Genomic DNA, 17551 nt, shown 5'->3' on the forward strand with positions numbered 1-17551 from the left:
GGTCCAATGAGAGTTCTGCTGTGTGCTGATCAGCGTTTGATTATCTTCCCTGAGCAGCAGCACACTGTGGGCCAGTGCCTTCATTAGCATCTCATCTGCATAATATCTGAGCCAGAGTAAGTGCATTTGCATGCTCAACAGTTCAGCCCCTCCTCTTAGGCTTGCCTACTGATATAGTCCACACATGTTACAGAACTGTTAAGCAAATGGCCTTTAAATAATTTCTCATGTGTATAAAGATTTTGCAACTTCTTGGCAAATTAAATCCTATTGGACACTAACCATTATTTGCTACATGCTACTCAGTGACCGGAGGTATTATTTTACACCACATCCACACCACAGCTAACATTATGGGGAAACACCTTTCACCTTAGAATGACTACGCTCCTATTGAATCACGGCAGTGACATTTACTAGCCAATAGCATCGCTTTGTGGGGGGGCTGTCCTATATATAAAGCAGTATGAATGGCCTCTCTGTACAATCTTTCTGATTTAGTCACTGACTCAATCTGACTGAAGAAGCCACCCATAGGAAAATACAAGAAAACTTCAACATTTATACACACCTGTAGCAGACTGCACCAAAACAAACTACACAACAACCCTATTGCTCCCCTTTCATGTTCCAGTATTTCTAGAATTATATTTCCAGTCATCCGATGGGCATGAAAGTCATGTGCCTCATGCAGAGGCTGCTCTTAACAAGACAGACTGTCCTTACCATAAGGTCATGAGCTTCAGGATCCGCCGCTCCAGGGTTGCACTTATTCTGAGTGACGCGCAGTCTCCATGTGCTCCCCCTTTCTTTGGTGTGTTCTCAGGGAGCATGTAGGAAGAAGCAGTGGAGCCACAGAGCCAAGAAGGAGGTTCATAGCGATGACCTCAACTTAGTTCAGGTCCTGTGTGCCTCTCACTTTCTCGATGCTGCATCCTCAACTGGTCTACATCCTCACTACATCATCTATCCCTCCGCTGGAATCCACAGTTTGGTCAAGTTTGCTAGTTCAGACAATGGGAATGATGCCATGTCTTTAACCAGTACTTTGGCAGCTTCTCCTCCTGTTAAGCTTGTTTGCAATTGCCAGGATGATTGCTTTCTGCAGTCATGCCACCTCTTCTCTCCTAAGGTCTATGATGAACTGAGGCACTATGTTGCACCCAATATTCAGCACATGCACACTTCGAGAGTGTATGAGAATCTGTGATGCCTGGCTCACAGCAATAGCACCATGGTATTTTTATTAAAGGGGCGTGAAGATGGGCCTGTCACAGCACAAGTGGATGGCAGCACGCAAATATGTGTGAGACAGTTCTCCTGGTAGCCCAACCAGCTATGCTTTTAAAAGATAGTGGAGCTACTCTCTGCAGCTATCTGGACCATACTGCTGATTAGGGATGGGCGATATCTTATCGTTTACAATATACTGGTAAAATTTTTCTCACAATAAGAATTAGTCTTCCCACGATAATAATGATAAAGTCTACAGTAGCACATGTGCGATACAGTTTTGCATGTGTATGAGCCTGTTTACAAACCTGTTGTCCAACAAAGATATTATTTATTGACATGCTTTTTCTCTAAATTAACTTCATAACATAGTCGAGTGTTTGAAATAACCTTTTGTGACGTGGCTTCATATCTCAGAATGAGGCACAAATTACACTATTCTATAGTAATATAAAAGCTATGTCGATTAGAATTGCATTATAAGTATACTTTATCTTTATAAAACTACCCAAGATTGAAGAACACAGACAAACCATATATTGTAGCAGTCATATGTTTATTGTCAAGTTTCCTCAGTTAAAATTTCTTTATCTGCGTTTTATTCAGCTACAGCGATAAATGGATTAGAGGTTTCCTAGAGCAACAGTACTATTACTTCTGCTATAAAGAATCTGTGGAGCAATAATACAGGAGAATGATCTGGCATCCTCAGCAAGAGCTGTGGATCCTGCATGTCTGTGGAGCTTGGAGCTCGCCAGTGTCTGAACATGATCTGAAGACTATTGTGAATGCTAGAGCCATTATTTTCTAAAGGGGGATGTTTTCCCTTTTGCACGCAAAGACTGCTGGCATCCTCAGATTATTTTTGTTTCATATTTACAGCACGTTAAAAGATCACACTCTAACTTTATCTGGACAAACTGCACAGCATTATATTTAAGACTCCTTAATTTATTTCCTTAATTTAAGGTCAGGAGTGCAAAACAATTGGCAACTTATGCTATTTTCAATACAATACATCTGCTGCAGTTTATTAGTGTTTACATATCTTCACTGAACAGCATCTATTAGTGCATACAGTCCAAAAGTGTGCATACTTGGAGAAATACTGATATATTTACACATATTTCTTTAGACAGAATCATCATTTCTATTAATATTCCACTGATTTACATGATATGATAAGCATTAGCTTCCAGCATTGTCACAGTATGCATTCTCTTCTGTGGATACTGTTATGGCTCATAGGAAGCTCATTCGCTGTTTATATGTCACTCATACTAAGTGTTCATAACCCACCCTGTTATTTCCCACGACAAGCTTCCCCTACACTTCCGCATTCTGTTCTGTCCACAGCAAACCCAGAAGAACATTTCTACACACACAACATGAAGCTAATAAACACAATTACTACAGTATATGATTTGTATATGATTTTCATAAGATTTGAAGTATTTTCATAACAATAAAGAATTTTTACACAAGAAATGCTAAGCAAGTGCAGTGATTAGCTGCTTTTAAATGCTATAAATAGAATATTTCAACAATGTGTGCAGGGGGCGATATATTATTCTCTTCTCTAAAAACACACAACATGATTTTAGTAAATGTTTCATGCATTGTTTCAGAGATTTGAAACGGAGCATGAGTGAACTTGTGGCTTCAGCGCCATTGTGTTTCTAAAACCATTCACCACAGACAAATATTTTTAATACATTTTATGTAAAATGTATTCTTCATATTTTTCTTTTTTTGTTTTGTTTTTTTATGTAGTAATTCCGAGAACATTTATTGATTAATTAGTTGAATAAAACAATAATTAAATAATAAACTTTTTAATGCCTCTAGTAAAAACGTGTCTGATTTTTAAGTTACAACCTATTTTGGGTTTTCATTTTAAGCCAGTCATCTGGTAATTTTGAAACAATCGCTGAGCTAAATAAAACTACCCAGAAGGTTGGGTTACACATTTAACCCAACCGCTAGGGCAAAACAACCCAGTTGCTGGGTTTATCCATATTTCAGCCACCGCTGGGTTGTATTTAACCCAGCATTTTTTATAGTGTAGTCAGTAATGGCTGGTATTAAGAGGAAAGACATTCTCATTTTAGACAACATGTGATTGCACATATATTTGAACATGGCCATAAAAACAAAATGAATAATAAATGATTTTGATCTGTATTCCAAGGAAAAGAAAGACCAGAAATTTTAATTGTTTATCTGCTAAAAGAACCCTAGAATGGCTTCAAAGCTAACAAACTAAAAGACCATAAAAAAAGCATAAAAAAAAAAAATACCGACACAGAAGAGAGTAAAATGAGGAAAAGCAAATTTTAACTGATAGTTGAGTGATGCTGAAGAGATGTTCATGAGAAAGAGAGAGGGAGAAGTGCATTAGCTGAGTGAACAAGAAATCAATAACTGGTGAAATCCCAGTGCTGGACAAGACAGTGACTGAGCAGAGCATGGGGATGAGATGAAGAACAAGAGAGGAATGAGACTGAAAAATGAGTGCTCAAGAGAAAAAGAATGAGGTACAAAAAGTGAAGTAGGAAGGTACTGATGCCAAAAGAACTATTCAGAGGGAATTGGTTTTTTAAATTACATCTGTGTTACACTTATTAACAGAAGACATCTCTAGTTTCATGCACTGAATTGTAAATGAGATTGGGATCTTTGCAGTTTTTACTGATGAGAGTGTTTGTCTGGATGACCGACATCTCATCAGTTTCAGTAGATCATGTGCTCTAGATTTGTGCATCACAAAGCCCACTGAATTAACCAATCACATCTGACACCACTCCATTTGATCAACTCTGACCTGTCTATGATGAGAAATATAAGGTCAGGAGTGCAAAACAAATAATTGGCAACTTATGATATTTTTAATACAACTCCATTTATTATTTTGCCACCCAAAAAATAAAGACTACAAAAAAAAAAAAAAAAACAATCAAAAGAGTGAGAAATAGAGTGCAAATCAGAGAAAACTACTTCATTCCTAAGGCTTGATGTGTTGCTTGATGTGCAAGACTAGATGCTACAGTGAACTAGAAATACAACACAAAACGACCCCACCAACTGAGGCTGACATAAAATGCTGCAATTAAATATTCCATATATGAGTGAATAATACACAAATGCACATTTTTGTGGTTTATGAGTGTCTGTAATGTTACAGGTCGCTGAAGGCGTATTGTGTGTCTGAATAGTGCTAGCCGTGTTACATAAGCACTGACGCACACTAGAGAAATGAGACAGAGATGTGTTTAGTTGATATCCACAGGGCCAAAAGTCATCACTGAAAAAAATTAACACATGGAAGTACATAATGGCTTACTACACCCCACATAAGAGCACAGACGCAATTATTTCATACTATGGTATACACTATATACCCCCTACATACTATATATAATACTGTACTAGTGATGTCAAAACATGATTCAGCCATAGGTCCATACTAAAATTAAAAACTGTAGCAATATTCTGATCTATACTTGTGCAGTCACTGCAGCCAAGCCATTTACTGTTTGAGATACATGTATCCTGTAAAGTTATAATGGTTAATTTTAATGTCATCTTTGCACACACTGTAAAAATGATTGTGACTTTAATGGTAGAAGACTGTAAAAATCCTACAGTAAATACCTATTAATTTATTAACTGAAAACTGTTAGGGACATTTTAATGCAATTATACGGTTAACATACCTGTACAGTTTTTGGTTACACTTTATTTTGATAGTCCACTTTAGACATTCTACTAACTATAAGTAACTTTGCAACTACATGTCAACTAATTCTCACTAATTTGTAACTACATGTCTACTAACTCTCAGAGCAGACTGTTAGGTTAGGTTTAGGGTTAGTAGAATAAGTTGACATATACTTGCAAAGTTTAGAAGAGTGTTAGAAGATATTAAGCAGACAGTCTGTTAGTAGAATGTCTAAAGTGGACTATCAAAATAAAGTGTTACCCAGTTTTTTAAAAATTACTGTTAATTTCCGGTCTTTATTTATTCAGTCAGATTTTTTGCTGTAAAACATCCTTGACAGTTGTTGTCCATGCTGGGAAATAACAATAGCCACTCAACATGAATTGTATAAATATTTTTAATAGCGTGGCCATTTAAAATCCATGTGCATAGAAAAACGATCACTGACAATTATTTTGGGCAGAATTAATGTTGACACAGATATCAGAAACTAGTCATGTCTAAAGTGAATTTAAACAGGTCAGACAAAAATATAGGGATAGGGTCAAAAGATCGGATCTATGCCTTAAGACTTGCAGTGTAAATGCAGCCTATGGGCCGGTGAATTATTAAAAAAAAAACAATGCACACCCAAGGTGATAAAGCGGCTACAACCTTAAACCATCACTAATTCCAAAACGTCACTGTGAGTTTATCTGCTTCAAGAACAGTGACATTACCACCTTGCTACTGAGAAATTACATATAGGTTGTCAGCTATGAATCTGTTTTACTGATAAAGTCATGGGCAGCGATAACAGCAAGTTTGTGTGTACATGTATGTTTGTGTGTGTGTGTACTTGTTTTTGCTACATTGTGGGGACTAAATGTCCCCACACGGATAGTAAAACCTGAAATTTTTGACATTGTGGGGACCGCCTTGTGGTCCCCATGGGTACAAAAGCTTATAAAACATACAGAATGAGATTTTTTGAGAAAGTAAAAATGCAGAAAGTTTTCTGTAAGGGTTAGGTTTAGGGGTAGGGTTAGGGTAAGGGGATAGAAAATACAGTGTGGACAGTATACAAACCATTGCGCCTATGGAGAGTCCCCACAAAGATAATAAACCAGACTGTGTGTGTGTGTGTGTGTGTGTGTGCGAATGTGTGTGTCTAAGCTTTTTGTCTGTGTGTTTGAATGGTAGAGAGAGCAGGAGAAAGAAAGCGTACTTTTGTTCAGTAATAAAACAATTTGGCAAAAACATGTAAATAGGTTGCCTTTTTTATTCTGTTGTTTGTTATATTTATTGAAATCATTTGGCATCAAGGCCTCTCTGGTAGTACTGTGTGTTTTCTGAAAAATAATTGCACACCTTAGAACACTCATCAACCAATCAGATTAAAGCATTCAACAGCCCTGTAGTATAACAACAACAACAAAAATCTGCAGATTAACAGATTATTAAAATAACTGTTGCAGACCTAGTATACTAAACTGTATTTTGTTTACTATATGTAACCCTGGAGCACAAAACCATTCTTAAGTAGCACGGGTATATTTGTAGCAATAGCCAAAAATATATTGCTCGGGTCAAAATTATTGATTTTTCTTTTATGCAAAAAATCATTATGATTTTAAGTAAAGATCACGTTCCTACAATAAATATATCAAAACGTAATTTTTGATTAGTAATTGGCTACATTTGGCAAATTTCTCAATATTTAGATTTTACACCCTCAGATTCCTACAAATAGTCGTATCTCAACCAAATATTGTCTTATCCTAACAAACCATACATCAATGGAAAGCTTATTTATTCAGCTGTATAATTATTCAGATGTATGAATCTGAATGCAAAAAAAACTGAGCCTTTTGTGGTTCAGGGTCACATATGATACTAATGTGTACTATTTATAGTATAGTACTATACACTGTAAACTTCATGCTATTTCTTATGTTATACAGTACCAATGTATTAGGAGGTGATTCAGAGGGCCTGTTGCCTTGTGGGACATGAGGTGTGTGCATGTGCATGCATCTAACAAATTACAGTTCTAAGAGATGGAGATTTTGGATGAATCCACCCAGAAATCTAGAGCACCGAAATGCACAGAGAAGAAAGGAGGGGGAGAACATGAGAAATAGAGAGAGTCTTTGTTCAGAGGCAGAAACTTTGAGGGGATAATTAGTAAGAGTGAGCACTGAGGACTGGGTCCGAAGAGAGAAACTCTAAAGCTCTGAGCAAAGATTATCTAAACCAGAGCTGAACTTCTCCTGACTCTTCTAATCACTCCTCAAAGACGGCTAGTCACGTAGCATATCTCTCACACTGCAGTAGTCAGCTAACCCACCCAGCCCCAGTCACTTCAGACTCCAGTCTAGTCTTGCGCAGGCTCTAGATTAGCTCTGAGCAGAAGTCGTTTGGATGACCTTCAGCCACCAGTAATTTCATCATCCTCAGCACCAGCACAGTGATCCTCAGCCATTAGCCTAAGCTAATAACGTCCTCTCGTCTCACTAAAACATAAGTAGAGGGTTGGTGAAGTGCTGATTTCATTTTCCTCCTCCAGTACATGAAAGAAAACTGTTACGATTAGCTGTCTCTCCCATTATCTGCTATGTGTGGGGTTGCTAACACAGTATAATTTGTTCATTTATGCAAATGTTTTGGCTTCTTTACCATTTGTATTGATAGGAAGTGTACAGAGAGGACAGGAAATGTGTCTAATGTGGTGTAAAAAAACTTCAAGATGCCTCAAAGTCACATGTCATCTCAGAATGTTGACAAGCCAATCAGCTTGTAGCTGCACCTAAATGCACTTTATTTTTAACAGCAATTCATGACTGATGATCTATTATTTTACAATAGCTAAATAATTTTACACATAATCTTAGTTTTGTTAACTGTGTACATACAGAACATCAGAACCTCTAGCATTTTCTAGTATTTAGCATTTTAGTGCTAAAAGCACAATTCTTAAACTCTGACAATTTTAATTGGTTAAATTGTTTGCTTGTTTGTTTCTAAATCACAATGTGCTAAAATCTTCTTAAATGTGTAGAAACCATAGTCGAGATTATAATAGGAAAATTTTGTATTGTGTTATGTAGACACAACAATGCCACAAATAATGCACAAAAACCACTTGTTCACTTTTTAAGAAGTAAATATAAGTGAACAGTAAGTTAGAGACAACAGCAAAGACATCCAACAGGTCGGTTTATGTGAAAGGTTCTGTCTCAGCGTCTCTGGTTTTAAAGCATAAATATGTGGTGGTGTTGTAATGCACTCGACCTGTCCCTGGAGTCACTGACTCAGCTTAAAATTCATATAGCGCTCTCTGAATTATATACCTAACATCTTCAAAATCCAGTCTGTTCACACACTCAGCAACATAATACATGGGGCACTGCAACATTATACGCCTCAGAAATCGAAAGTATTATTTCAATAAATCACCCCCTCCAGACAATTAGACGATTCATCCATTTTGACCGCAAAAATTGGTTTCTTAATCAGCATTTTTTTCACGTTTTCAAGTAAAATATCTAAACATCCTTAAAATTAGAAAAAGACATTGCTAATTAGGCCTACTGGGATAATAAGGAAAGCATGCAATACCTTTATTTCTGCCTACATGGGGGTTGAGAAGGTTCCATAGAGACAAACAGGAAGGGAGATATCAACGAGAAGGACAGTGGGAAAGAAAGAGACAGGGACAGTAAATTGTAGGATGAAAGTTACTGTGCATACATACACATTCAGGACAAATTTGCATGCACTTCAGAATAATATAAGCATGCACACTACAGTATCTGACTTGGTTTTTCTTAAAATTTCTTACACTATAGAATTAATACAGATTTAATTGCTTCCCCATCCATATCACTTGAATTGAGGTGGAAAAAGTATGTCAGTGTTTCTCTAACTAACAGATGCTCAGGGACAGAGTTTGGCACTATTTCGTATTTCTGGTCTGGAAGACCAGGCATATGTTGATTCATATATTCAGTTGTATTTTTCTCCTAACCTATTCTGTGTCCGGTTCAAAGCCTCTCATGTCAGGACACAAGCACTTGAATGAAGGACATATATTCACGTCTGCGTCACTGTCCATTTCCACTGAGAACCCACTGTACGCATGCACCCAAGAGAGTTGTACACTTCTGTGCCAAGTGACCTTAATTAGTAGGTGGGATTTTGAACAGGCTTTTTTTTTTTACAATGACAATAATCAGATACAATAGACGACCTATTCTAAAACATATAGCTATTTAAATTAACCAAGCAAGAAAATTAGGTAAATTATACATCAAATGTAGAGATGTCAGGATGCACAGTGAGCAGGCTGAAATTCTATTAAAATATGTGACGAATCAATTTCGATACAATTGGGTGTAGGAATTTATATGAACGCATCTTTGAGGGGAACTGACTGCCTTTAGAAAAGTTTAAATGGTAATTTCTTTTCATCTTGCCTCTGAACGATGCATATTAAAGTAGTGCTCATACACTCTGCTTTGTTTACAGATGTTCCATAAGCACTACCTGCTGTCAGAGTGTGAATTTGCATCTTACTTGCTGAAAAACGTCTGCTGTTTTTGTTTCGTACAGATATTTTTTATGTACAGTTTCACAAAACTGTGTGAACACTGAACAAGTTAAACATTTATCAGACTTTAAAAAAAAACTTACAATCATCTTCACATAAACCCATTACAAGAAAAGTCATGTTTACCTGTGCCCTTCAGCAAGTAGGAAATATACAGAAACTGAATAAAGTTATCAAACACTAAATTAAGTACAGACGAATCCTTAAAGCTACAAAAGTTATTGATTTCCTCTTTTTTTCTTTTGTTATTTGATTAACAGACATTACAGCAGCTGGGTTATTAGATTTTTGCTATTACTTTAAGAACTGTCGCTTCTGAATGTGACCCAGATCTGACACGCATGCTTGTAGTTTGATTCGCTCTTTAATATAAAATGATACTGCGCGTGCCGCCATATTTGTGCACGCAACTGAAGAGCATGCGCAATGAGCACAGTATAACGGCTGACAAAACAGGAAAATTTGTTTTACTGACATATGGCCTGATAACATATAACCGCAGTTCACCGTTGTTCTACTGAAGCTGTCTGCTCGCCTGTGCCATTTCCGTGCTCCTTTGAATAGCTCCTGTTGCTAAAGAGTTGGAGTGTGCATCTAAAAAAAATCTCCTGTTTTATGTGGTCGTAAAAACATTTGGTGTCTAAATAAACAATTCTTGTCAAGAAAAAAAGAGTCAGAAACAGCAGTTGTGAGTGAGGTGGCCAACCCTAGCTCCACCCCTGCGTTAACTGCGTTGCATACTTTTAACACTGTTAAACTGAAAAAAAAATTAATCACCTGCGTTAACATGCTAATTTGAAAGCACTTATTTTAACAGTAATTCTAGGAAGGCTGCAAATGGCAGCACATGTTGACATGACCTTCACATGTTGATGATATTTTCTGAACTGTATTTCACTCTTTGTAAGTTATATGTTTTTATTTTGTCAGACCCTATTTTGTACCCTCTTAGTGTAGATTTCCAGCTAATAAGCTCAATGCACTAATAAAACTGTACAACAAAAAATAAAGAAAGATAAGTTGGCAGAAGCCCAGAATTTGGGACAAAACCATCACTGCAGATCATTTAAATAGCACACACTTAAAAAGCAAAACCTGTTCAAAAGGAATAATTCTATTAAAATGCCCTTTTGCTTCCTTTCAGCATTGCTCATTCAGAGAAGAGCAAGAGCGTTAAGCACAGGGATATATTATTTATAGCTGCATAGTAATTCTGCCAGTCTATGAATGATATCTAAGTAATATGGAGGGCAGATCGGTGATCATACATTACGGGTCAGTTGGCACTGCAGCAGCCTAAATGAGGAGAGAGAATGTTACTCGCTATGACATCACGAGAGAAAACAGCACTCCTAACCTGACAGTTCACCGCACTATCGCAGAAAGAAATTACATAATCCAGCAAAAGGACAATAATCATGCAGTGTCACAAGGGCAGAGCCAATCATAAGGCAGGATACAGTGCAGAGAGCTAAATGCACATGCAAGAGTAGCTGCAACAACAATGTAAACACATTGGAAAATGTGCACTGAGAGAATTAAGACTGGGCATACCTTGCGGAGACTTCACCATATGTGCGAACCCTTGGGAAAGAACACAAGAGTGAAAGACAGAGAAAGAGAGAAAACTTGAGAACACCAATACCAATACTGCTCAGGTATTGTGACTACTCATGGTTTGCTTACAGACAAACCATGGCTATCACACTAAAGCTGAAGCTTTCTGCAATAAAAAAAAGCTTCTCAAACAGAAAAGAGATTAACAACATTTTTATCTCCCTAATCCAGGACAAATGTGCTAACACTAATTAAGTAGGGCTGTCAATTAATTTAGTTTACATATTAAAAATGTCAAATCTTTTTCCCCCCCTGCAATGTCTATTTATTGATGTATTGATTTCTTACCTGCAACAGCATACCTTTCAATTGTTTTAATTGTTGGATTTTTAGTAAAAAATGTATAAACACTTTATATACCGCATACTACCGTTTGGGGTCAACATTTTTAGATGTTGGTTAGTCACTATCATGCGTAGAAAAGTATTTTATACTCAGTTTATTTTATATTAGCATTTTGTACTGTTTTATACTGTTATACTGTAGATTTAAAACAAGTTTGTTCTATTTTAATGTATTTTTTAAATGTAATTTATTCTTGTGATGGCGAACCTGAATTTTCAGCAGCCATTACTCCAGTGTTCAGTATCACATGATCCTTCAGAAATCGTTCTAATATGCTGACTTGGTGCTCTAAGTAACATTTATTAATATTATCAATATACAATAGTTGTGTTAATCTATCATTGATCGACCTCAAATATGGTTTTTCATCTAAGAAAAGATGTATGTAGTAGCAGCTTCACATGGCCACTCTAAAGCTAATCTAGAAAAATGTGCGCTGTGCATTGAAGTGTCTGAGTTTGAAACCTGAATAGTAGTGTGCTTACTGCATGAGAGATGGAGCTATATTTCGATAACGCTAATTATCGCAATATAATTTTCCCAGATAAAACGATATGAAGAGTTCGATAAATATTTGATGTGCCAAAAGAGGAACGAAACAGCGCAACTCATTTGAATTGCACCACACGAACTGTTTATCCACTCGGACCTCGGATTTATTATCTTGACGCGATGCGGACTCGCCTGGAAAAACCGAGCGTGCGTGTTGCAACCGCGCCACTTCTGTTACGCCCCATTCACACGGGGCATCAGCATTAACGCTTCTCATTTACTTTGAATGGAGTGACATCAAGCGTTGCCGAACTGAATTATGGGTCCACTAAGTCACGTCGCTGGTGTTGCTCACGACAGAAGTTAAAAAAAATTTCAACTTTTCAAGCTCCAATGCAGGCGTCAGCCAATCAGATTGCCTTATGCAAATATACTAGTACAGACAATAGCCAATCCCGTTTGGTGCAGATTCTGGCCAATGAGCGCGAAGCTTCAGACACGGCCTCCGTGAAGCGTTAACATTATGAAAGCAGCTGCCGCGTGCCTACATTTGAAATAACGAACTTGAGTGCGCAAAGGATGGGATATGTGAACGGCTCCAACACGCAAGAGCTAAACAGCGCTGTGAGATCCAGTGTGAAACACTTGAATTCAGCAATGAACACAAATGACTCTGTGATTCAAACTAACGTTAGTTTAAAGCTTTGTGCAATGAGACAGTCAGAAGCCTTTTCAATCTACACATCTCGATCATTTACCATGGATTTACTGTAGTAACACTCACTGCACCATGGTATTGTGGCAGCAATGTGGGATATTCACACTGAATTTTATTACAGGAGTAAAGGAATTAAAGGCTATGTAGGCAATCAAAGGCTCATTATTATGAAGTATATGGTTTTATTAATAAACGTGCAACTAATAGTTGACTAATGCTTAAAATGAACGACTACTAGTCGATCAAAAAAATCTTGGGTCCTATTTTAGCGATCTAGGTGCACAGTCTAAACCGCACAGCGGAGGTGCATTTGGGGCATGTCCGAATCCACTTTTGGTATTTTAAAGACGGGAAAAATGGTTGGTGCACCTGGTGCATAGTCTGAAAGGGTTGTCTCTACTCTCTTTATGAGTCGTAGGTGTGTTTTGGGCATTAAACCAATGAGTCTCATCTCACATTCCCTTTAAGAGCCAGTTGCGCTCGCACCATGGCGGATTTGCTATTTACACAGCGGAATTTGCAAGAACAAAGGCTGAAATAACAAGAAAAATATTGCAGTACTGACTTCAGACCAGGTTTTAGTTGGTCAATGGCGCAGTCTATTTCAGTTGCCTCAAAATATCAACGTGCCAACAATGCGCCAGAACACACCTTGTTTTCAGAGCAGAATGCCCACGGGCACACAAATGGGCGCAAATGCATTTGATATTTAAACAACGTGGCGCAGGACGTAAAAATGATAACTGCGTCGGGCTGAAACTAGCAAAAATCAATTGTGTCACGCCTGGCGCCGTGTGTATGATAGGGCCCCTTTAGTCGAAGGCAGCCCTAGCTCACAGGCGGCATCCATTGCTCGTTCGAGTGTGAATCTCTCATACATACAGTATGCGGAATATCATTTTCGAAACTTTGCAATGTATATGTGGCTGAAAAAAAAAGTTTTCTACAAATTCTGGATTATATGGATTATATATAGTCTAAAAAGCACACAAAGAGCACTCTCTGTATAATCATTAAAAATGGCCCTTTGTCTTAATTCATCGGAATTTAAGTTTTGTTATAATGAAAGGATTTGCAAGCTTGATTTAAGTGCTGTGTGTATTCTAACGCCTCTGACTGGCCATCGCATTCAAGAAATCAGCAGGTACATCTGTGATTGGCTGCAAAAAATACAATGTAACGCTGCAAAGAATACAATGTAAACCGAAACCATTGACGCTTTCATAAGAGTGCATATACAAATACGCACTAGAAAGCCAGATCTGTTTCGTCTTTATGACAGTAAATAGAGAACATCTCTTTTTTTTCCCATGGGTGCTCAATGCCTATGGTTGCGTCGTTTTATGTTTCTGTAGAAACTGTGATATTTATTTATTTATTTATTTATTTTCAGAATTCTTTGATGAACTTTCTGTTGAATTGAAATTTAAAAGGCTTTACTGTCACTTTTGATAAACTGAATGCACCCCTGCTGAATAAAAGTATTTTTTAAAAAAGTCATAAGATTTTTAATTTAATTTAATTTTATTTTGATTGACAGCCCTAACAGTAAAACATTATTGTAATATAAGCAGAATGTGTCATTTGATGCTTTCACACATACAGCCTTTGTCAGAAATGTATATATTTATACTTATATTCCAGTATTTTCTCAGCTCTGAAGATTTTCTGACTTTGTCAGTCACAAAGTTCTGAATGAGCTAATGCAATTACTCTATGGCATTTACTTCTGTCATGACATGGTAAATGTCATGTGTATCCTAATTTAGGAACAACAATTCCTTGTGCAGTCAACTCCAAATAGACTGTGCTCTCCCATTTCTGTAGCAGAGGTAGGGGTATTAATGATTATTACTGATTAATTATTTTAAATATTCTGATGGATTTCTAGAGCGCATGACATAGCTTGCGCTGCACCCATCACCTCTATGACACAGAGTCTTGGCTTGTAAAAATGGAACGAGCTCAATTTAATGAGGTGTGGGAACATTTCACTACAAATAGGAATTATGTTCACTGCCAGCACTGTTATAGTGTGGTAAACTACAACATGACAACAAAGCACCATGATCGTCTGTTGAAGGTCTTATAAGCTAGGGGGAAATGACCAGTGTAATGGTATGTTAAACGCACATGAAAGATTTAATAGCAAAAGATAACGTCCATAATAATTTACAGTCCAAACAAAGAAAATTTAATTGTAGAAAAAAAAGTTTTTTGTGTAGTTTTATTTAGTACATAATACATTTCACGTAATACATTTTAACATATTTATTACATTAATGTATTGAAACAGCTTACTGAAAATATATTAAAAGAAAAAAAACCATTTAAATTAGCCATACACTTATGTGGACTGTGATTTGAAAATTGGGTATGTGCACAAGGTATTTGGAGTCCTGTTTTATGCAGTTATATGGCTTCATGTGTGAAAGTGATTCTTAAATAAAAAGAACATTAGTTTAATTCTCCTTATCTGAGCTTTATCTGAGTTTATACCGTATTTGAAGAGTTTTCACAGCCTAAGACTCACTTACCAGGGGTTTTGTTGACAGCTTTTGAGAAGATGGCATAAAGGGGAAGGAAGACAGAGAGTTCAACTGTTAGACACACTTTTGACTTTGCATGGTGGCTGTCATGCAAACGTTTCATTTTCAGCTATAAACAAACTGTTTTTTTTCATGCAAGGGATCAAGACTGTCCCTGTGCATGCCTGTTAAAAAAAAATAAATAAATAAAATAAATAAAAATCCTGTGGAAAAAAGTCTATAAAATCTGTTCCATTTTCTGAAAGGAACAGATTGACATTATTACTTCAAGTCACTCCATCACATCGAGAATCCTGCTGTAGTGTCCAGAATGCCACAGCGTTCCTCACATACTCTGGATGAGACCATAAATCCAAGCAGGTTACTAAGCCAGCTGTCCGATGTGGACCATGTGGATTTACGAGGTTGTGAGGTTTGTGGATTTCTGAACACCGTGGACACAGAGAATTACTCTCACTGAAGACTCATGCGTATAGTTACCCAAGTGAATCATCCACAGCTGTTTTTGTTTCTGAATAACCCTATTTAAATGAATGCACACTGATTTCAAGAGGAGAACAGCATAGTTCAACCACATAACCACATATTTCAAAGCCTTAAACCAGGCCTTTCAGACTGTAATGCTTACATGAAGCATCTAAAAAAAAAACTCTCTATTAAATTCAATTTGACCAACCAATTTAAATCGAAGAAAAAAAACCTTCAATCTCAAGGCTAATCTCAAGGAGCCTTGCATATCTAAAAAGCTGCAGATAAAAGCAAAGCGTGCTGATGGACCGAGAAACTTTAGACTAAGGTCATGTATATACATGTGGGATATTTTTTTTAAACACTGAGGCTTTTTTGTTTCTTATGCAATTTGCAAGTTTTTGTCAACATTTTTAAAAGACTTAATTCAAAATGCATTGCATCCAATGTATACAGTTTTTCTATGAGTTCTCTGGTAACATTCCATGGGAATTTACCCTATGAATTTGGTGTTACGAGCAGCATGTGCTACCATGATGATAAATGTTGCATATCATATAGACATGTTAGCATAAATAAATTTTAACTAACATCTGTCGCTGCTTCATCAGAAACAATTCATCACAAGGGCGAATAATCGGCCATTGTTGAGCAAGTCACATTAAGCAATCAAAGACTGATAATTTTACTATATGAGGACAGAAATCTTTTATGATTCCAAACACTTGCCATCTCAGAAGGCAAGTCAAGGCCTCCTTCTCTACTGCTGGAAATTTATCACCTGGATTTTCTGAAGGCCATGCAAAACCAGACATCTGAGGGTTAAGTGTCTGTCTCTTTTTTTTGTCTCTTTCCTGTCGTCCTTTCAGGGTTGGAACCAGAGGATGATCACTTTATTTATTCAATAATAGCTGGTCTGCCTGGCTTATTACATTTACAAAAGGCTTTTAGGGCACACTTGTCAGGCTTTTAGGATTCGCTGGGTTTCTTAGCTTACAGCACTTTTGGTAAATTCAATTGACAGAGACAGTCTGATGTTTCATGTCTAAGTTTAATTGTAAAGTTGAATCGAACTTGCACTGTGTCAGGATATGCTGTGTTCAGGATGCTGGGTGGTGGTGTCCCCACCAGACTTCCTTGCTCACCCAGCTTTTCCAGAAAGATATTGCTTACTCACTAGCACTGTTCGCAGGTGAACAATATGGCTATTGTGTTAAGTAATTCAGTAAATATGGCAGCATTTTAGTGCCATTTTCAACATGTCTTCTGATATTCATTCATGTTTATTTCATGCTGGAACTAAAATAGGAAAAATATGATTGATTCACATGTCACTTGAACTGAGGTGAATACGGTGATCTCATGTCACATTAAAGAGTGGAAAAACATTTGAAGAGTTCAGATGCAAAACCAGCTAAAAGCCATCACGGTCAAAAATGAGACCATGATACCGAGTGAATGCTCTCGACACATATTATACGTCCATCAAATACTTTTTCTTCAAACTCGCTAAAATACCAGCCTCGGCCCAATCAGAAGTACCAGTACTTACATAGAAACCTATACATCTGAGCCTGATAAAAATGCATTTTTTTAAAGAAAGACATCAGATGGATTTAGCTGGTTTTGCATCTGAACTCTTCATTTATTGTTTGTATTTTGTGATGTAATTGACAGAATTTTAAGGCTACGATTTGTGTTGTATTAAAGTAACATCACACGGCTGGCGCACTACAAATAATGAATAAAATTTAAAGCGTTAAATTACATTTCCAAGTATTTATACCATCAATAAAACAGCTTGTGAATAGTCATAT

The 17551-nt window shown here is 37.0% G+C and overlaps 1 protein-coding gene across 10 annotated transcripts in view; it reads right to left on the reverse strand.

Moving 5' to 3' along the window:
* nrxn3b (neurexin 3b) overlaps positions 1–17551 on the reverse strand; it is a 317541-nt gene that overhangs the window by 291066 nt on the left and 8924 nt on the right. For 5 of the 10 annotated variants that reach the window (XM_051138793.1, XM_051138795.1, XM_051138797.1 and 2 more), the window contains exons 3-5: positions 15255–15272; positions 11100–11129; positions 8555–8566 (exon numbers count right to left, since the gene is read on the reverse strand). In XM_051138793.1, coding sequence (XP_050994750.1) covers positions 8555–8566; positions 11100–11129; positions 15255–15272 — 60 coding nt within the window. The remainder of the gene's footprint in view (positions 1–8554; positions 8567–11099; positions 11130–15254; positions 15273–17551) is intronic. The other 5 variants (XM_051138803.1, XM_051138796.1, XM_051138802.1 and 2 more) reach the window with 1 other exon arrangement.

This window comes from Labeo rohita, chromosome 20, assembly GCF_022985175.1.
Source record: "Labeo rohita strain BAU-BD-2019 chromosome 20, IGBB_LRoh.1.0, whole genome shotgun sequence".
In the NCBI taxonomy this organism is placed as follows: domain Eukaryota; kingdom Metazoa; phylum Chordata; class Actinopteri; order Cypriniformes; family Cyprinidae; genus Labeo; species Labeo rohita.